This window comes from Pseudorasbora parva, chromosome 2 (assembly GCF_024679245.1).
Source record: "Pseudorasbora parva isolate DD20220531a chromosome 2, ASM2467924v1, whole genome shotgun sequence".
NCBI classification, from domain to species: Eukaryota; Metazoa; Chordata; class Actinopteri; order Cypriniformes; family Gobionidae; genus Pseudorasbora; species Pseudorasbora parva.
The window spans coordinates 26,226,318-26,248,823 of record NC_090173.1 but is presented as its reverse complement, the minus strand read 5'-3'; the positions used below and the strand labels follow the sequence as shown (position 1 = coordinate 26,248,823).

The 22,506-nt window shown below is 36.5% G+C and overlaps 1 protein-coding gene across 1 annotated transcript; it reads left to right on the top strand.

Annotated features, from left to right (window-relative positions):
• Positions 1–273: 273 nt before the first annotated feature.
• Positions 274–19,963, top strand: eftud2 (elongation factor Tu GTP binding domain containing 2). Its single transcript, XM_067413793.1, has 28 exons — positions 274–405; positions 1,756–1,858; positions 1,990–2,155; positions 2,242–2,320; positions 2,401–2,476; positions 4,892–4,957; positions 5,084–5,119; positions 5,209–5,299; positions 7,461–7,543; positions 7,755–7,921; positions 8,074–8,198; positions 8,282–8,345; positions 8,447–8,537; positions 8,661–8,796; positions 8,894–9,021; positions 10,011–10,204; positions 11,502–11,613; positions 11,702–11,842; positions 14,797–14,898; positions 14,993–15,075; positions 15,197–15,283; positions 15,685–15,811; positions 16,053–16,140; positions 17,872–17,990; positions 18,214–18,308; positions 18,471–18,624; positions 19,327–19,434; positions 19,538–19,963. Exons 2-28 carry the CDS (start codon positions 1,757–1,759, stop codon positions 19,631–19,633), a joined length of 2,916 nt encoding a protein of 971 aa, XP_067269894.1. The 5' UTR covers positions 274–405; position 1,756; the 3' UTR covers positions 19,634–19,963.
• Positions 19,964–22,506: the final 2,543 nt, after the last annotated feature.

Sequence of the window (22,506 nt, the reverse complement as noted above, 5' to 3'; positions counted from 1 at the left end):
TTTATTTATTTATTTATTTATTTATTTATTTATTTATTTATTTATTTATTTATTTTGCACAGCATTAAATCTGGCATTGGATGTTTAATTATTTCTGTAACCTATGATTTCAACATGTACAAATATTGAACGTAATAAAATAAATGTATCAATATAAAGTAGAATACTGACCTTTTGTATTTATTGAACAAAGATCTCAGGGGATACATATATCCAGAATTGTGCAACATTTTTTGAAACTTGTTTTTCAATCGGGCGATGTGTATGGCGACTGATGATGACGTCACCAACGTACGACATACGTTGGACTGTGTGAGGACCTCGCGGTGCATGGTTTGGAAACAGTACGAGGAATATCTTTGAAACAACAATAAAATCACACCAGGCATAAAGGCTCGTATACAGGTATAACACTATTATAAGTAGTAACGTTAACTTACATTTGCATGCGATAGACAGAAAAGAATGGTTAATTAAATGAGCATTTAGTTCATTCATAATACTCTTGTACGTGTGTTGCGCATTAAGGTGCGTTAACAGCTTATTTTGAGGCTGTATTAAACTTTTTGATATATTGTGACTTATATTAGTAAGTTGTAGACAGTAACTTCTCTGTCTTACACATGCTTAATGCATGTTTAATATACACACACATTACCATATTTCTGAAATGAAAACCGGGGACATTTCCTAGTTCAGTGGTTAAAAACCATTAAAGTCTCAATTGTTTTTAGGCCTATATGTCAGTTTAAAAACAGGGTTAATTATGATTCCTTTATTAAAACCCTCTCTAGTTTTATTACAATTCACACACAAAATCTCACTATGAAAAATAGTAACCAATTATAAACCAATAAAATCAGTATTATATTATAAGAAATGTACACATTAAACGATTAAATATGCATTTATGCAATATGCATTTAACAAATATTTTCATAATTGTAACATTTTCTAATTGTTTATTTATATTCACAAAGTGAACATGGTTTCCAATAATTACAAAATGTTGGAACTTTTCAAATGTTATTTTGACAAAGAACTTTACTATATGTATGTATGTATGTATATATATATATATATATATATATATATATATATATATATATATATATATATATATATATATATAATAAGAACAAATATATATATATATATATATATATATATATATATATATATATATATATATATATATATATATATAACATAATAAAAACTAAATAAACAATTACATTTGCAACAAAATACATTTGCAGAATTCACATACTACTACTGCTATATATATATATATATATATATATATATATATATATATAGTTGTATGTGAATTCTGCAAATGTATTTTGTTGCAAATGTAATTGTTTATTTTGTTCTTATGTTCTCATTCTATTATTCATAAATATCTGGGTATACTTTCGCCCACTTGGTATAGCTACGGTCATCAACTACATGAGTTGGTGTGAGACTAATTTGAGTGTAGTTGCAGCACCCTTTTTTTCTGACTTTTTTCAGTATTTGCATTAACGCTCTAGTTAAGGGCAATACACCTAAAGCCATGAATGTTACAGTAACTTCATCAAGCTTATGAAACAATATAAATAGTTTTGCTTTCGTTCCTATAATTCTATCAAATTAGCCAGTTTTTCTAGATTACAATTGTGCACTTGAGCTGCATTGAATGACTTCCCATGCATGCTGTTCTCTGCACAAATGTAGTAGGAAAATATAATTCCAGTCTTTTTGTCCCATCAGCATGGAGACGGATCTTTATGATGAGTTCGGAAACTATATAGGACCGGAGCTGGACTCTGATGAAGATGAGGAACTAGATGCAGAGGACCGTGATGCTGATGAGGTGTGTCTGAACTACTTAAAACCCACAAAAATAAACTTGAGTTTTTGAAACTTTTGAATTTTGAAATGGTTTCATGTGCTAGCTGCCTGCAAGTATTTGGTAGGATATGAGTACTGTTTTTCTTATTACAGGCAGATGAGGAGGAGGATGATGAAGACCAGGCTGAGGCTGATGAGGAAGGTGGTGGTATGGAGGTGGTTTTGCATGAGGATAAAAAGTATTATCCTACAGCTGAGGAAGTTTATGGTCCTGAGGTGGAGACCATCGTCCAAGAAGAGGATACACAGCCATTAACAGGTAACAGACATGCTGATGGAATACTAGTTTATGCACTACATGCACATCCAGTGTAAATTGAAATTTTGATTTTATTTTCTCCTCAGAGCCCATCATAAAACCTGTAAAGTTAAAGCAGTTTACTCTGATGGAGCAGGAGCTTCCAGCCACAGTCTATGACATGGAGTGAGTTCAGTATTGTGTTGATTCTGTGTCTCTCCCATATGATTTGAATAGCATATTCTTACATGGATTTCTGTCCGCAGGTTCCTTGCTGATTTGATGGACAGCTCAGAACTGATCAGAAATGTCACTTTGTGTGGACACTTACACCATGGCAAGGTAAAGACATGATCATGCTTATTCGATTCTTCACTTTTGTCTAATAAATGGTGCATTGCGTAGTAGCATTCAGTCTTATATGTAGCTGTTTCCATACAAAGTTGCACATTTATCTTGACCCGTTTAATCCCAATTTTTTTTCTGCAATTTGATTACATGCAATTTACTCCCTAACACACAAACTTTATGATTTCTTTGATTTTATGTTGGTTAAGTTAGTGAAATATTAGGTTTTATACTATAGCTACGGGTGGGAAACAGCATATTCACAATTCATACAAATTTTTCAATTGTTCAAATAACAATAACACACCCAACATATAAGAATGAGATGATTATATAGATATATAGAAGTATAGATAGATTGGCAGACAGACAAGTATAGACTGACAGACAGAAGTATAGATAGATAGACAGACAGACAGACAGAAGTATAGACTGATAGACAGACAGACAGAAGTATAGACAGACAGAAGTATAGATATATAGACAGACAGACAGAAGGATAGATAGATAGACAGAAGTATAGATAGATAGACAGACAGACAGAAGTATAGATAGATAGACAGACAGAAGTATAGATAGATAGACAGACAGACAGACAGAAGTATAGACTGATAGACAGACAGAAGTATAGACAGACAGACAGAAGTATAGATATATAGACAGACAGACAGAAGGATAGATAGACAGAAGTATAGATAGATAGACAGACGGACAGACAGAAGTATAGATAGATAGACAGACAGAAGTATAGATAGACAGACAGACAGAAGTATAGATAGATAGATAGACAGACAGACCGAAGTATAGATAGATAGACAGACAGAAAGAAGTATAGATAGACAAAGGTATAGACAGACCGGACGGATGGATGGATAGTAGGGTTGTGCCGATGGACGATATCATCGTCCATCGTGATGGCTGACCAACTTCACGATGGAGAAACACCATCGGGATGCCACACCCCCGCTTCGAGTCTTGCGAATTTTGTTTGAAAAGATAAACATACGCTTTCATCAGTTATTTTATCTACAGATCAATACAGATTTCTGCTCATTCAAAATCAGTTTATTTGAGACGTGCTCCAGTTCATGAGAACTGTTCATCGCTTCCGCGACCTCATCTACTTATTTGCTTTTTATTTATTAAATACATGCAATTGGCTGAAGAATTTTTAAAATTAAGAGACAATTTGTACAAAACGAAAGAGAGGCTTTTTACAAAACAACTTAATATTAAACTAAATATAACCACCAAAATCATTTCTGACCCACTCGCATCTTTGCACTTATAGCCTATCATAATCAGATGAAATTTAAAAATAATATTATAATATTTAAACATAAATGTTCAAATCCAGCTCATGTCTGAGCTAGATTTGAGTGAACATCATTTTACCGCTGGGTTCATGAGCGCGTGCCTGCGGATTATTGAGCTGAGTCACACCGGCTTTGCTCCGCTCATTAGTCATTACAGGCTCGTTCTCGTCAGAACGCCCACGTATTCAAAAATGGTCGGGTATTAAATCGGGCTCAGGCTGATAATTACAGTTAATGTGTGGGGCAGGGCCGCTCTCTCGGGTGCGCGGGCTCTCGGGTGCACGGGCTAGGTTCAGGCTTGATTTTTTTGAGCCGATCTAAGCGCTAGTTTTGGGTAAAATGTAGTTATTATGTACCGGCCCGTTGGCATGAATTGTACTCGTGATGGATTCGCTCCATTCAAAATTTTCGCCTCTCTACCCCTTAGAAATAAGTGTGTGTGGTCACATGACCAAACTACACAACAATGTAAGACCTGCCCAGAATTCATTTAGACATCTTAAATGTGTATTATAATTGGTCATGTGACCACACACTTATTATAAATTAAGATTTGCTTCATAATAGAAGTTGCTTTTTAATACCACAATTGAAATATGCAAGGAAAATATACAGTCACAATTGTGGACGGTGGGATTAAATGGGTTAAGTGCAAAATTTAAATATCGTTCAAAACATTAGTGAACAAAGCAGTGTTTCCATCCCATGTGACGAGAGTGAGGCAAGCTAGTTCAAAAGACGGATGGCGTAAGATTTGTTTTAATAGTGAAATGTAAAAGATCTAGGCATCCCTACATCCCTAAAATAGCAGTTATCTTTGTTTGTTTTTTGTTTTTTTTGCTCATTGAGGGTTTTTTAACTATGGTAAATGTGTTTCCAACGTAGTTAATGTGCATGTCTTATGTAAAAATGTATCCGCCTCAATTAAGTGCATACATTTTTATGTGCATTTTTTAGAATTTATGCACAAATTTCGATTCAGCATTTTTAATACAATATCCTGAAATGTGCTTAAATATGAATGAAACATAGCTTGTTATGAGTTTGATTAAATACATTTTATTTTTACATTATTTATGCACCCTCCCCCCAGACATGCTTTGTGGACTGCCTAATTGAACAGACTCATCCTGAAATCCGCAAGAGAGATGACAGTGATGTAAGTATATAAATCATGAATATAAATGCACATGCAGACTGATGTGTCCTGTTTTTAAGATGGCATGCCGTGTTTGTTCAGCACTACAGTCATGCAAATTATATGTTGATCTTTTATTTTTCACAGTTACGATACACAGATATCCTCTTCACAGAGCAAGAGGTAAGAAATGACCTAAAATGAGATTACAAGCAAGCATTTATCTTGTGTTCTCATGGTATTCATGGGATCATTTTTGTGTTTTTTCATAGAGGGGAGTTGGCATCAAGAGTACTCCTGTAACCATGGTGCTACCTGACTCACGGGGCAAATCCTACCTCTTCAACATCATGGACACACCAGGTACTTCCTGCTCTCTACAGTAGCTGACACATCCGCAGAGGTGTAAAGAGTACCTGAAAACCATACATGAGTAAAAGTAAAGATAACTTATAGTGAAATTGAGTCATTAGAAGTCACCAATTCCAATACCACTTGAGTAAAATGGTCATGTGTTTGAGGAGATTCGCACCTTCTAAAATTTAAAGCACCATGAATACCCAGGTGCTATATAAATATTAGGAATTATTATTATTATTAAAAGTCTTAGATTATCTGATTTTAATTAGGGCTGAATGATTAATCAAAATCTAGAAACGCTAAAGCGTAGCAAAATGGAGGTGAATTTAGCGGCAACCTTCCGCAGTCTTTCTTGAAACCCACATGGAAGTGACTTAAACTGCAATTCATCAACTAGCTACTAAAGACTGACAAAAAAAATTACAGCCTGGTATATAAAGTGGTTTTGGTCTATACAGCTAATTTTTCCCATGACAACTATGAGGGGGTGAATTTTTTTATAACTCATATTTTTAAATTATATTAAGCCTTAAAGTTCTGCATAATAAAGGGACAGGTGGTTTGCCACTATGGTCGAGTGTTGCAAGTTTCTTCTACATTAAATTGGAGAGTAACTGGGAAATCATTACATATTAAATATTAAAAACAATGTTGTGGTTAATCACGATTAAAGGAACACTCCACTTTTTTGAAAATAGGCTCATTTTCCATGTCCCTTAGAGTAAACAGTTGAGTTACCGTTTTTGAATCCATTCAGCCGATCTCTGTATCTGGCGGTAGCACTTTTAGCATAGCTTAGCATACATCATTGAATCGGGTTAGACCATTAGCATCGTTCTCAAAAATGACCACAGACTTTCACTATTTTCCTATTTAAAATGTGACTCTTCTGTAGTTACATCGTGTACTAAGACCAACGGAAAATGAAAAGTTGGGATTTTTTTTGACCGATATAGCTAGGAACTATTTTCTGCGTAATATCACTGCGCCGCTTCACCCATGGTACGGCAGCAAAGTTCTCTGATTATTACGCAGGAATGAGAGAATAGTTCCTATCTATAATCGGTTTATAAATCAAAACTTTTCTTTTTCCGTTAGTCTTAGTATACGATGTAACTACAGAATAGTAAACTTTTAAAATGGAAAAATATTATCTTTGAAAAAATAAAGTCTTTGGTCATTTTTGAGCATGATGTTAATGGTATAATCTGATTCAATGATGTATGCTAAAAGTGCTACAGCCAGATACAGAGATCGGCTGAATGGAAAACGGTAACTCAACTGTTTAACTCTAAGAGAAACTCTTGGAAAATGAGCCTATTTTCAAAAAATAGGTGTTCCTTTAATTTGATTTTTTTTTAAATGAATTAGTTATTCGACTGTCAGCTGACTCAGCTCTAATTTATATTAATATATTTTTACATTGAATTATGAATCATGATATTAATCTTCTTGTTATTTAGGCTAGTAGTAGAACGGTTAATTACTCTTTAAATAAAGCTGCCATCACAACTTTCCTGATGCTCACTTTGTCTTGCCTCTCGTTCTATTTATGTACTATACATATAAGAATAAACCATCTAAAATGCTTTGAATAATCATACTAATAAAACGAAATGTGTTCAGGTGATTTCAATGACGTTTGCGCTGTTATTTTGAGGAGTGCCATTCCAGTGTGTGCACTTCAGATGATCAATGGAATCCTTCACAGTTCTAATCGCAAGAAAAGCATGTCAAAATCATTACTCTCCAACTGTAAATGTTTAGCTCATCCAAAAAAAATTATTCTGCATTTACTCACTCATGTTGTTTTTGCGTGTCATGCAAACATTTGAACAGCCGTGTTTTTCATATCGTGAAATATCGATTTAAGATATAGTTACACCCCTACTTCACGCAAAAAAATAGAATGGTTTGAGGTGTATGACAGACAGACTTTGGATAAATTATAAAAAAAAAAGTTGCAGACTACAGATCATATTGTTACATTAACCAGAAACAAAAGTAAACTAATTTTTTTTGGGTGCCACCCCAAGATTTGCTGTGGCATCCTCTGGCCACCCATATGAAAAGTTTCTGTGGTCACTACTGAATATGAGTGCTCAGTATATTTGCACAGTGGTGTTGAAAAAGCAAGTGATTTATCTCTCTCACTCTTCTTCAGGTCACGTGAATTTCTCTGATGAAGTGACATCTGCAGTTAGATTGTCCGACGGCATTGTGCTTTTTATCGATGCAGCAGAGGGGGTGAGTTCACTTGCATACACAGTTTACTGCTGATGTCAAACTTTTTGTTTCAAGACTGCCATTAGTATGCCTTTGTTATTGAAATAAATAAATCATTCTCTAGACTTACTGTTTTTTTTAAGATTGTATTGTGTTCTTAATTTTGAACTAGCTGTTATGCAAGTATACACTTTTTATTGGGTTTTGAAACAGTCTGTTTGCATGTGTTCAGGTGATGCTGAACACTGAGCGACTGATCAAGCATGCAGTGCAGGAGAGGTTGGCCATCACTATCTGTATTAATAAAGTAGATCGTCTGATTGTGGAGCTCAAGCTGCCCCCTACTGATGCCTACTACAAACTTCGCCACATTGTGGATGAGGTCAACGGCTTGTTGAGGTACCCCACAATACTTGAAAGAATACATTGGTAGATCAAACATGCTGGTAGAGACAAACCCTAGAGCTACTATTTGAATTAAATATGCTTATATTTTAGCTTAGTTTTGTCTGAAATTCCAGAGATTAAATCTCTGTTTCTCTCTCTGGCAGCACATACTCCACAGATGAGTCTCTGATTGTATCTCCCCTGTTGGGAAACGTGTGTTTCGCTTCCTCGCAATACAGCATCTGCTTCACTCTCGGCTCCTTTGCCAAAATCTATTCAGACACCTATGGTGAGACATGCACAAACCTATAGTTTAAATGCATACTTAAAGCTTTTGTCTGAAAACATAATTCTGTTTTGTTTGTTCTTTAGGTGATATCCATTACATGGAGTTTGCTAAAAGACTGTGGGGAGACATTTACTTCAACCCCAAAACGTGAGAATCCCAAGCTGATTTTATTTTGTAATGGCAGAATTTTTGTTGGTTCTTTTCTTTTTTCTTTTCTTTTTGTAACTGGCTGTGTTCTTGCTTATCAGGAGGAAATTCACAAAGAAAGCCCCCAACAGCAACTCTCAGCGCAGCTTTGTTGAGTTTGTGCTGGAGCCATTGTACAAGATTCTTTCTCAGGTAAGACGGACACTCAAATTCATTCATGCATCTTTACCTTGAGCAATACTTCTTCACATTCAGACAGATGTAGGAAGTCAAACACACACATATCCAGGCTGTGCAATTCTGGTGTGTTTGTAGGTGGTAGGGGATGTGGATACGTCTCTCCCGCGTGTTTTAGATGAGCTTGGCATTCATCTGACCAAAGAGGAGTTAAAGCTCAACATTAGACCTCTGCTGCGCCTTGTCTGTAACCGTTTCTTTGGAGAGTTTACAGGTGAGCATAAAAAGTTTTTTTGTGTGTGTGCTGTTGCATTAAATGAGAACTTTCAAGTGGGGTGTGTTCGGTCTAATAATGTGTGACAATTCAACAGGCTTTGTGGACATGTGTGTGCAACACATACCTTCTCCTCAGGGGGGTGCCAAAGCCAAGATAGAGCACAGCTACACAGGTGGACTGGATTCAGACCTCGGAGAGACAATGTCCGAGTGTGACCCTGATGTAAGTGTGGGATCTACAGAGGTTGACCATTAATGCGGTGTCACTGAACTTGTAGTTCATCCCTTGTGTTCTAGACAACAAAAACATAATTTTATTGTTCAAAAGTTTTCTAATGTTTTTTTTAAAAAGTATTTTATGCCCACCAAGGCTACATTTATTTAATCAGAAATAAAGAACAGTAATATTGTGAAATATTATAACAACTTTAGGATTTGTTTTATTTTAATATATTTTAAAATGTATTCCTATGATTGGCAAAGCAGCTTTGTCCGGATCATTATGCATCTTCAGTGTCACATGATCCTTTAAGAGAAATTATTCTGATATGCTGAATTACATATTCTGTTCAAGAAACATCTCTTAAAATTATCAATGTTGAAACCAGTTGTGCTGGTTAATATTTTTTTCAGGATTCTTTGAGTAGAATATTCAAAAGAAAGATTATTTGAAAAAGAAAATCTTGTAACTTTAAATGTCTTTACTGTCAGTTAAAAAAATATATATATTATACCATTTTCAATTGAATGCATCCTTGCTGAATAAAAGTACATATTTGACCCCAATAATTTGAATGGTAGAGTATGTGAATAAAAAATGGCACAAAATATAAATGGAAATTGAAGTCGTTGCTATTGTGGAAGCAATTATAGCTCTTCTATTAGATAAATAATAAACAACTTGTGGTTTAGCACGCACAGGCAAAACGCAGTGGCAGATGCTTTATTTTTGGGGAGCAACAGCATGTCAGGCCAATTCTGGAGTAACCAATCATTTTGATGGTAGGCTTTGGCTCCAGCATTTCAAGCTGACCAGTCTAAAATGTCATCTTGTCCTCTCTGAGTCAATTATTCTGTCACATTACTTTTTTTTGATGGCCATTTTTATCATTTATCACATAAAATAAAAATGCATTAATCTCAAGCAAGCCTATAATAAAAAAAAATCACAAATGCCCAAAGTACTAAGTTCAACTCTTTTTCGTTTCTAAGGGTCCACTGATGTGCCACACCACTAAGATGTACAGCACAGATGATGGCGTTCAGTTCCACGCATTTGGTCGAGTCCTGAGTGGAACCCTGCAGGCAGGCCAGCCGGTGAAGGTGCTGGGAGAGAACTACAGCCTGGAAGATGAGGAGGACTCACAGATATGCACTATCGGACGCCTGTGGATTTCTGTCGCTAGGTGACTGTCATATGCAGATGTTCTGATTTTTTGCTTGCATTTTTATACAACAGTGCTCAATGCTTTTTTTTGACTCCATGTTTTTGAAAGTGTTTGATCTTTTCAGTTGTTTATGATTTACTGGATAAGTATTAAAGAAAATATATTTTTTTAATATTTCAGTACCCATGCAGTTTCATGATTTGATTAATTTACTTGACATTTCCAGATCTAGAAATCACACTTCTTCAAAACAGGTATTTTGTTGATGGAGGTAAATTAAAATAAGAAATATCTCGTAATTTTAGTTTTGGCTTATTTTAATGGTCCCATTCTTCGCGTGTTTTCGAAGCTTTGATTATGTTTACAGTGTGCAATATAACATGAGTTCATGTTTCGCGTGTAAAAAAACACAGTATTTTTCACACAATTTACTTATGTGTATACCGCTGTTTCCTCTGTCCTAAAAACGGCCTGATGATTTCCTTGTTCTATGAAGTCCCTCCTTCAGAAACACGTAACGAGTTCTGATTAGGCCTCCGTTTCCCGTGCTGTGATTGGACAGCAGCTTAGTGCACGTTGCCCGGAAAGGTCCCGCCTCTTATCATAACGGGAATATACGCGCGCTCAAAACACGCGATTGTGTATTTTTCACACAATTTACTTATCTGTACAGCGCTGTTTTCTCTGTCCTATAAACTGCCTGATGATTTCCTTGTTCTATGAAGTCCCTCCTTCAGAAATACGTATTGATTGTGCCAGCGCTTCCCGTGTTGTGATTGGACAGCAGCTTAGCGCACTTTGCCCGGAAAGGTCCCGCCTCTTACCATAACGGGGAGATGCAAGCTGAATGCGCGCTCTTCTCTCCAGGTGGGAGAGCAACAAGACCACGCCCCCTATTTTGTGTGTTCTTGTGGGCGGACAACAAACGGTTCTAGTGACGTCATTACATCACTGCACTTCCTGCTGTAGTCCAAACCGGCCGTTCGCTGTAGGCTTTGAAAGGGAACTTCTGTTAAATAAAATATCTCGCTTGGCATTGAACTTTGAGCTTTATAATTTTACAGGTATTATTTATGCTCTTACAGCAACATTACACACTAACTAAAGTTTGAAAGATGGAATCGCGAAGAACGGGACCTTTAAATTTAATTTTAGTTTGCTAAGCCCCCCGGTTAAGAAACACTGTTATATACACTGTAAAGATAGATTTTTCTGATGTTCTGACTAAAAGATTACTGTAACTACATTTTACAAGAAAATACTATTAGTCTTTCACATTTAATGAATTGTTTTATGTTTAATGTGTTTATGCAAGGTATCAGATTGAAGTGAATCGTGTTCCTGCTGGTAACTGGGTGCTGATCGAGGGCTGCGACCAGCCTATTGTTAAAACAGCCACAATCACAGAGCCCCGTGGAAATGAAGAGGTGGGAAAAAGAGCAATATCTATTTTGAAACTATGCCATGTTATTGTATAAAAGCTAGGATGTTGAATGTACTTTGCATTGTGAGTAGGCTCAGATCTTCAGGCCATTGAAGTTTAACACAGCGTCAGTGATTAAAATAGCTGTGGAGCCGGTCAATCCCTCAGAACTGCCCAAGATGTTGGATGGACTCAGAAAAGTCAACAAGAGTTATCCTTCACTTACAACAAAGGTAACACTTTAGATCAACTCACACTACTAATAATGTTTTTAAAACCCTATTTCTGTCATGTAAAACCAAACCAGGGGCCACGAAAATCTTCTTTCATGTCACTTCTTTGGTGACACTTTAGAGTACTTGTCCTCTTTCCTAGTACTAGTAGTAAAATATTATATTTAGCTTGCTACTGTTATGTAGTAATGCTTAATATTTAAAACAACCCAATACACTTTACATTTGGCTATTTAAGATAGGTTGGAGGTTATCCTAACTTTAAGAAGTTATTTACTATGTTATGAACATAATATGAATACTACTTAAATGTTAAAAAAGATAAGAACATTCTTAAGAAATGTTTTTGGGAATACAAAATAATCTTTTCTTTTTCATGTTAGAAAATACAGTGCCTTGCAAAAGTATTCGGCCCCCTTGAACTTTGCAAACTTTTGCCACATTTCAGGCTTCAAACATAATGATATAAAACTGTAATTTTTTGTGAAGAATCAGCAACAAGTGGGACACAATCATGAAGTGGAACAAAATTTCAAACTTTTTTAACAATCAAAAACTGAAAAATTGGGCGTGCAAAATTATTCGGCCCCTTTACCTTCAGTGCAGCAAACTCTCTCCAGAAGTTCAGTGAGCATCTGAATGATCCAATGTTTACCTAAATGACTAATGATGATAAATAAAATCCACCTGTGTGTAATCAAGTCTCCGTATAAATGCACCTGCACAGTGATAGTCTCAGAGGTCCGTTTAAAGCGCAGAGAGCATCATGTAGAAGCCGGATTTGAATACAAAAAGTTTTCCCAAGCTTTAAACATCCCAAGGAGCACTGTGCAAGCGATAATATTGAAATGGAAGGAGTATCAGACCACTGCAAATCTACCAAGACCTGGCCGTCCCTCTAAACTTTCAGCTCGTACAAGAAGAAGACTGATCAGAGATGCAGCCAAGAGGCCCATGATCACTCCGGATGAACTGCAGAGATCTACAGCTGAGGTGGGAGACTCTGTCCATAGGACAACAATCAGTCGTATACTGCACAAATCTGGCCTTTTTGTAGGAAAGCCATTTCAAGTTCAAGTTCAAGTTCAAGTTCAAGAGTTTTATTTGTCACATACACAGTTATACAGAATACAACCGGCAGTGAAATGTAAACAGGTCCGCTCCATGGACAGCAAATAACAATTAACAAAAAAAAAAAAAGCACAATAAATTATAAAATAGGGATAGGATAAAATAGGAATAGGATAAGGTGCTATATATATACATATGTAGAATTATGAATAAATCAAGTAAAAGAAATAAGAGATGTGGAATAAAATAAGTGAGATAAAGTAAACTGGAGACTATAAAAATAAATATGTGGATAACAGAAGTGCAGGAGTGTAATGTGCAAACAGCATTATAATGAGTAGTTACATGAAACACAAGAATAAAGTGCAGTGCAATATCAGTATGTGAGTTTGTTAATACTGAGTGAGGTGAAGTCACATGTTGTTAAGTGACAGCGTTCAGGAGTCTGATGGCCTGTGGGAAGAAACTCCTCCTGAGTCTCTCAGTTTTGGCCATCAGGCTACGGAAGCGCTTACCAGAAGGCAGCCGGGTGAAGTGGGGGTTGGCCGGGTGATTAATGTCCTTGATGATTTTTGTAGCTCTGCCTCTGCATCGTTTGATGTAGATGTCCTGCAGAGACGGGAGAGCTGACCCTGAGATGCGCTCGGACAAGCGCACCACTCTTTGCAGGGCTTTGAGGTCGTGACTGGTGCTGTTACCATACCACGCTGTGATGCACTGAGTCAGTAAACTTTCTATCGCCCCTTTTTCTTAAAGATATCTTAAAGATATTTCTTAAAGATATCCATTGTGATTGGACAGCAATCACATCCGAAGTGTAGTTTAAAGTTTGCCATAAGCCACCTGGGAGACACACCAAACATGTGGAAGAAGGTGCTCTGGTCAGATGAAACCAAAATTGAACTTTTTGGCAACAATGCAAAACGTTATGTTTGGCGTAAAAGCAACGCAGCTCATCACCCTGAACACACCATCCCCACTGTCAAACATGGTGGTGGCAGCATCATGGTTTGGGCCTGCTTTTCTTCAGCAGGGACAGGGAAGATGGTTAAAATTGATGGGAAGATGGATGGAGCCAAATACAGGACCATTCTGGAAGAAAACCTGATGGAGTCTGCAAAAGACCTGAGACTGGGACGGAGATTTGTCTTCCAACAAGACAATGATCCAAAACATAAAGCAAAATCTACAATGAAATGGTTCAAAAATAAACATATCCAGGTGTTAGAATGGCCAAGTCAAAGTCCAGACCTGAATCCAATCGAGAATCTGTGGAAAGAACTGAAAACTGCTGTTCACAAACGCTCTCCATCCAACCTCACTGGGCTCGAGCTGTTCTGCAAGGAGGAATGGGCAAAAAGTTTAGTCTCTGCTGCAAAACATGTGCAAAACAGATAAAGACATACCCCAAGCGACTTACAGCTGTAATCGCAGCAAAAGGTGGCGCTACGAAGTATTAACTTAAGGGGGCCGAATAATTTTGCACGGCCAATTTTTCAGTTTTTGATTTGTTAAAAAAGTTTGAAATATCCAATAAATTTCGTTCCACTTCATGATTGTGTCCCACTTGTTGTTGATTCTTCACCAAAAATTACAGTTTTATATCTTTGTTTGAAGCCTGAAATGTGGCAAAAGGTCTCAAAGTTCAAGGGGGCCCAATATTTCTGCAAGGCACTGTAAGTAGAAATTGCAAGTTAAGAAGAATTTTATTCTTGTTTTATTATGTTTTGTGAATCTGGCCCCAGGTGCTGCATACACTTGAGTGGCAGTCAGCAGGGTTATTTCCTAATAATAATTTGGTTGTTTGTTTAGTGTATCAAGATGTATTGCAGCCTTTTTACTGACTTTCATATTAATATGTGCTGGTTTGTGTGTATGTTCAGGTGGAGGAGTCAGGTGAACATGTGATTCTTGGCACAGGTGAGCTGTACCTGGACTGTGTAATGCACGACCTGCGGAAGATGTACTCTGAGATTGATATCAAGGTGCTTTTTTTGCTCTCATACAATTTTCTTATTTCTCTCATCCCTTTGTGCATTTTTTTTTAATGTGATTTTATCACTTGACTTCTCACTATAGGTAGCTGATCCTGTGGTGACTTTCTGTGAGACAGTGGTGGAGACATCCTCCCTGAAGTGTTTTGCTGAAACACCCAATAAAAAGTGAGGACCAAACTTCTAAACACCACCATTTAGAAATTCAGTTTTGTTGAAATGTAACCTGTAAAAGTCTTGACAGGGTTCAGATATGTTTCATTTGTAACTCTGTGTGTGTAATTGGCAGGAATAAAATCACAATGATTGCCGAGCCATTGGAGAAAGGTCTAGCTGAAGACATTGAGAACGAGGTGGTGCAGATCACATGGAACAGGTAGAATAAAATCTCAAAACTATAAAGAACATATATAGGTTATATTCTTAGCCAAGTACAAAAAAGTAATCATGTACTTAAACATAATTTTTGGATTGGTCTGCTTTGAGGCTCTTGAGTGTTAAAATACCAACATAAACTAACATTCAAAATGTTCAGAAAGAAAGAGTCTGAAAGTTTTTCTGTGTCAGATAAATAAAAGTCATTTTAAATTGTAATAATGTTTCACAAATGACAAATTCAGCTTTGGTGTGACCATAAGAGAACTCTTTCAAAAACATTTTGTTTAAAATCTTACCAATCCCAAACTTTTGAATGGTATTGTATGTGGTGCAGTTTAACCCACGTTTCACCTGTAATCTGTTAACTAACTTAAAATATACCCCTCTTACTCCCTATAGGAAAAAGTTGGGAGAGTTTTTCCAGACCAAGTATGATTGGGATTTGCTAGCAGCTCGTTCCATTTGGGCATTTGGACCTGACACGACTGGGCCCAACATCTTAGTAGACGACACTTTGCCCTCTGAGGTAATTTATACGTCAACTGACACAAATTATGTTTGGCATGGTTCATTTATTTTTATTCAATTTCATATAAATCTACTGTAATTAGGTTGCAAATAAGTCTTATGGCATGGATGTGTTGGTGTGTTATTATTTGGTGTATGTTTTGCCATCTGTTTTTGTGAGAGGTAATGCACTAGACATCTGAACTTGTTGACTGTTGAATGACTCCAATTGATCTGTTCTCTTTTTCTGTGTGTTGTAGGTAGATAAGGCTCTCCTCGGCTCAGTAAAAGACAGCATTGTACAGGGATTTCAGTGGGGCACACGCGAAGGTCCTTTATGTGATGAACGTAAGACATTGCAAAATATTTTATACGAGAGATGATTTTGAAGACAAACTAGTAATAAAAACCACAATAGCGTCAATAAAATACTCTTCAATGCAAGTAAATATTTAAATGCAGATGCATATATATCAGTCAATACTGGACGTTGTGCATGCTCATTTTTCTTGCTTTAACATTTAGATTAAAGTGCAGGTCCACATATTTCCTGTTCAAGAAATAAGTGGACATTAAAGATTAAGTACATGTTTGAATTAAATGTTGTTTAGCCAATATTAAAGGTCCCATGGCATGGATTTTTAAAATTATTTTATAATGTTTCCTGAGGTGTACTTATATTGTTAGTTTGGTTTTTACATCAAAAAATGTCATAATTTAGAAATAAAAGGCATTTTTTTCTATACTGATATTAGTCCTCTGGCTTGAATGCTGTGTTTCAAGGAGTGTTTCTGCTGTGAACCTCAGTGAACTGAGAATGCTGACATCTGCATTTGAAATGAGATTATGTGGTGGAGGGGGCGTGGTTTAGTGAGGCACGAGCAGCAGCTGCAGCACTGCCAGTCCAGAGAGAGACGGCGAGCTGGAGAAAGATTGCTGAGAAAGGGTTATTGTACTGAGTTGTTAAGAGCGAGAGTTTTACTTTTTTTGTATCCAAGAGCTCTGAATAAACACGAGTGAACTTTATTTCTCTCACAAAATGCTTTCACCACAACTAACAACAAACACGAAATCGACATGAATACAGTAAGAGCTTCTGTTGAGCTTAACAGCGTCATTCATTATAACGGCCGTTTGGACGAGTGTGCACTGCAGATATACTGTACGTATGATTGACAGATCCAAACATTATAAAGAGTGTTCTTTGATCGCTCTCTGTAGTTTAATCATTTAAATAACAGATTGGTTTCATACTACTAACAGAAACAACGTGAAGTTGATCGTTTTAGTCACTGGATTGATTCACTGATACATCAAGACAGCCAGTGGGAGGACTGTCACTATCAAACGATTTAGAAAGATAGTCTGTGTGAACTAGCATTAATGAACACTGTTACTCACTGTTTGTGCCGGTGCTGTTGAAGCCATATGGTAATGCCTGTGCCGACTAATTCTCTGGGCGGGCAAAGCAGAGGAAGGGGAGGAAACCTTTCCTGGTATGACGTCATAACAGGAGAATTCAAGATCAGCTCGTCTGGGCTCAAAGGCAGAGAAAGACAGCCAGAACTTGGTTTACACCGATCAAAATTTCCAGCCACTTGGGGACAATAATCAAACTAGGGGAACTCCTATTAATGTTGAAAAACCTCATAAAAGGAACATTTTTATGCCATGGGACCTTTAAACAAGGATTTGATCTGCTGTGAAGTGTAATGACACTAGGCTTTTGGCACCTCTTGATTTCTTGCTCTTGATACTTTAAACAAAATATTATTGACCCATAATATTTTACATGTATTTTAAGTCATTTTAAAGGGTTAGCTTTATTTTTATTACCACAAAAAATTATCCACATTATCAGGTTTATCGATTAATCGTCAATTATCAACCAACTACTTGATTACCAATGTAATCGTTAGTGATAGCCCTATTTGACTTCTGCATTTTTTTCATGACCACTTTCCATCCTTTCTTTTTTCAACGGGCTGTTTTTCCAACTGTTCCATTAGTCCATCATATTTAATTGTTTATTTTTAGGATTCATAATAAATGTGTCTCTTTGTCAATCCTTGTATTCAGCCATTCGCAACGTGAAGTTTAAGATCCTAGATGCGGTAATCGCACAGGAACCGCTGCACAGAGGAGGAGGACAGGTCATCCCTACAGCTCGCAGAGTCGTCTACTCTGCCTTTCTCATGGTAATCTATTCTTCGATAGGTCTGATTAGGCACCTCTCTTTCTTTCCATCTTCCTCTGTTTCTTTCTACCTAATTATTTTTTCAATTAGTCTTATTGGACTGTTTAATTCAATTACGTGATCCATTAACTCGGTTCAGTAGATTAAGTTGATTATCGTAATTGGTTTCTCTCTCTTACTCACCCACTTTTTTTCCTCACTTTGTGATTGGTTATTTTCTTTAGGCCACACCTAGGCTGATGGAGCCCTATTACTTTGTGGAGGTTCAGGCACCTGCTGACTGCGTCTCTGCTGTGTACACGGTGCTGGCACGCAGGAGGTAAAATACACGCTCAGAATGAGGACATTGCTGACTTGTCAGTAAACACACACTCACATTAAGTAGATTGTTGCTCAAGGCAGCAAATGTCAGCAACACTCTAATATAGGCGGTCTCCTTTTAGAATGAGCCTCTGACTGATCTCGTCTCTGTGCCCTGTAGAGGTCATGTAACGCAGGATGCCCCAATCCCCGGCTCTCCTCTCTACACCATCAAGGCTTTTATACCAGCTATCGACTCGTTTGGCTTTGAAACCGATCTCCGCACGCACACACAGGGCCAGGCCTTTGCGCTCAGTGTGTTCCACCACTGGCAGGTACAATCGCACCCACGGGTTTTTCCTCTCTTTTCCTTTTCTCTCTCTGAGCTCTCTCTCTCTCTCTCTCTCTCTCTCTCTCTCTCTCTCTCTCTCTCTCTCTCTCTCTCTCTCTCTCTCTCTCTCTCTCTCTCTCTCTCTCTCTCTCTCTCTCTCTCTCTCTCTCTCTCTCTCTCTCTCTCTCTCTCTCTCTCTCGTGAGAGCCCATTTTTCTCGAATAAAAGAAATTAAATTAGAATAAACGGTCATATTTCTTCAATTTCCTTGACTAAAATATGATTTTTTTTTAAAAATATATTTTTTCTTTAAGGAAGAAAGTGACATGGGTGTGCTTTTGATTTGTATTTTTTTTAATAATTACAATTATATGCTAATTTAAAAAATATTATAAATTGTATTATAGAATTTTTTACTGCAAGAACCTAATGTGATTTACCATTTGAAATTAATGATTACAATACAATGTCTCGATGCATTGCTGTAAAAAGAAATTAAAGGAAATGTAGAAATATTTAGCTAGTATTATTTTACATAGGATTTACCCCCGTGTGTGTGTCGATGTGTTGAATGTTAGCAGAATATTGAGTCAGCAGCAGCTCATCTTAGACTCCCTTTGCCTTTAATTGTGTGTGTGTGTCAGTCACGTGATATTAGATTTTCGTCACTGTCCTGAGTAATTATTGTCTCTGCCCCTCACTCTAGATTGTTCCCGGGGATCCTCTGGATAAGAGCATTGTGATTCGTCCCCTAGAGCCTCAGCCGGCCCCTCATCTGGCCAGAGAGTTTATGATCAAAACCCGCAGGCGCAAAGTAAGACATGTTTGACGTCTCTGAAGTGTCAATCAACTTGTTTAGTTTGAATATGCATCATATATCATTATATATCAACATCATCTCCCTCCTCTTCCTCCAGGGATTGAGCGAGGATGTCAGTATCAGCAAGTTCTTCGATGACCCTATGTTGTTGGAGCTGGCCAAACAGGATGTAGTGCTCAACTACCCAATGTGATGAGACAAATGAACTTAACTTATCCTGTCATTCCCCTTCAGCTTTACCAGACTTGCCCCTACTACAAATCAGACCAGTTCTGTATGATGGAATATAAAAAATGTTTTTTATATGCAGAGTGCTAGAAACATCACACCGATTTCTGTTGCTGTTACCCCAGACTCCTCTAAATGAACTTGTGACTTCCATGTGTTTATTTTTTATATTGGACAAGTGTTTTTGTAGTATAAGATGATGCGACGGACAGACAAGTCTTTTTGAAATGTGTCTGAAATCACTTTAAAATCTTACATCATTTTTGCAAGTGTGATTAAAAAGATTTGGCCTGTGGATCTGTGTTTGAGTTCATTATGGATGTGTTCATGATATCCATGAAGGTGATAGCCATTGCACTTCTCAAGGCTTGCAGACACTTTGATGTGAAGGAAAAGTTGGTTTTGATATGCAGTATAAAAGTATGCTCATACTTTGTAAGAGAATATTCAACACTGGGAAAGCTTGAAGAGTATTCAGTGAATACAGAATAAACCTGAAGTACATACAAAGGGCAGGAGATGCTCATCTGCATACGTACAGGTAAAAACAGATTTGTGTCTTTTGACGTTGTCTACAAGGTACAGCAGCCCAACTAAGGGAGGTTGATAGGAGTGAAGGCCATTCAACAGACAAGTCTGACATTTAAGTAAATGTCACTGTCTTTCTGTATTTCATGGCTTCATTTGTATTTTGCATTCTTTTTGAATTAAATGTATTTTAGTACTGAATTGAAACTAATGAAATCCAGAAACATAAATATATGAATAAAGTTAAAACATAACAACATAACATAACGTACATAACAAAACTATGTATTTATTCAGCATTATCTTCTCTTCCGCATTTGTTTTCAATCCCCAAATAAAGATTCAAACGGTCATGAATCAGTGGATTGATTCATGATTCGGATCGTGTCAAACTGCTGAAATCACGCGACATTGTCCATCCGAATCATGAATCAATCCACTGATTTATGACTGTTTGAATCTTTATTTGGGGATTGAAAACAAATGCGGAAGAGAAGACAATGCTGAATAAATTCGTAGTTTTTGTTTTTGGACCAAAATGTATTTTCGATGCTTCAAGAGATTCTAATGAACTAACTGATGTCACATATGGACTACTTTGATGATGTTTTTATTCCCTTTCTGGACATGGACAGTATAGTGTGCATACACTTAGATACGCTCTCAGACTAAATATACAATATCTTAAACTGTGTTCTGAAGATGAACGGAGGTCTTACGGGTGTGGAACGACATTAGGGTGAGTCATTAATAATGACATCAATTTCATTTTTGGGTGAACTAACCCTTTAACTATGAAATGCGGCAATCTTTCTTAATAGGCTTCAAAATAAAAAATGTAAAAAAAAAACTTTTTCTTTTCTTTTGTTTAGATGGTGCCATTTTTTCAGGTTTGGCCTATAAAGCAATACTCACTTTATTCCTGTTTTCTGTTTCTACATATGATAAAGCCAGTTGGATAAATTATTCAGATATATCTGTGTGGGTGTTAGTATGGATGTCCGAGTTTGGTGTGTATTTATGTAATAAAACAAAATTGTGTGTGCTTGTAATATTTGAGAGAGGAAAAACTCAACTGCAAATCACAAATCCAACTGCTGTGTGCACAAATAGAGCTTTGCTGGCATCTACTGGGGAAAAAAATTGGGACTGTGCCCAAACAAAATCTTACTGAAAGCTCATTTTTTAAATATTAACCCACCGTTTTTATAGATTCATGGCTTTGATTTTCAAACAGTTTTAGAGTTCAACATGTTTCATAAAATATATATTTTATATAAAATATTATTCATGAATAATTTTCATACGCTTAAACCTCTATAACTTGTTTGATTTCAACAATAATCTGCCACAGGTCTTCTTTGAAATGAGACCAAACATAAGTCTGTGCTCCCAATATTCATGTTTTCTATTCATGACCCATGTGCAACTTTTTATTAATTGATGCACAAGGGTACATGTTCACTTCAACATTACTAATACTGTACATTACTGAAATAAAAAATATGTATCTGTTAATATTTAATGGACCTGAGCTAACATGAATGAACAATTCTCAGTCGCATTTTTCTTAACAACCGTTAACAAAGATGAATAAATAATGTAACAACTGTAAATCACTTAGTTAATTAACGGACCTTATTAGAAAGTGTTGCCAATATCCCTTTAATAAAATAAGTTAATAAAAAGTAAAAGTGAGTAAACAGTAATATGTTTATACCTTGAACTTTGTTTTCTGATGTTTATCTAATCAGAGTCTGGCTGAAGAGAAGTTTCTGTATGTCAGAGGGAATCATAGTTTTAATTCAGAGATGGACAGTTTGTATGTATGCGTCATTGGGTAAAATGGTGATGAATAATCAGTTTGGACTACGTTGCTGTTGCCTTCATGAACGATGTGTGTTTGGGTGTGTGTGTGATGTAAATATGTGAGATGGTTCTGGCAGCATGAGTGACAGACTTTATAAGTGGCACTGTCATGCACGGCACATACCACTTGCATAATAAAATATATCTGTCAACACTTAAAGCCTTATAGTTGCCAGAAACGTGTCAGAGAACACTTAATCTCACCACACAGAAATACATAATGTCCCTGTGGAAAAGTTAAGGTTTTAATACTTAAGCCAGCAGTGAGGTGGTTTCATTAACAAATTTAAAGAAAAGAAAAGAAAAGAAAAGAAAAGAAAAGAAAAGAAAAGAAAAGAAAAGAAAAGAAAAGAAAAGAAAAGAAAAGAAAAGAAAAGAAAAGAAAAGAAAAGAAAAGAAAAGAAGGATAGAATACCTGGATTGGTTTCGCACAAGATGAAT

What these genes read in the sequence shown, in the direction of transcription:
- eftud2 (XM_067413793.1), top strand. Translation starts at nt 1,757, where the DNA reads ATGGAGACGGATCTTTATGATGAGTTCGGAAACTATATAGGACCGGAG. An exon ending in AGGACCGTGATGCTGATGAG is followed by an intron (nt 1,859 to 1,989) that starts GTGTGTCTGAAC and finishes TTCTTATTACAG; the next exon opens with GCAGATGAGGAGGAGGATGA. An exon ending in GGATACACAGCCATTAACAG is followed by an intron (nt 2,156 to 2,241) that starts GTAACAGACATG and finishes TTTTCTCCTCAG; the next exon opens with AGCCCATCATAAAACCTGTA.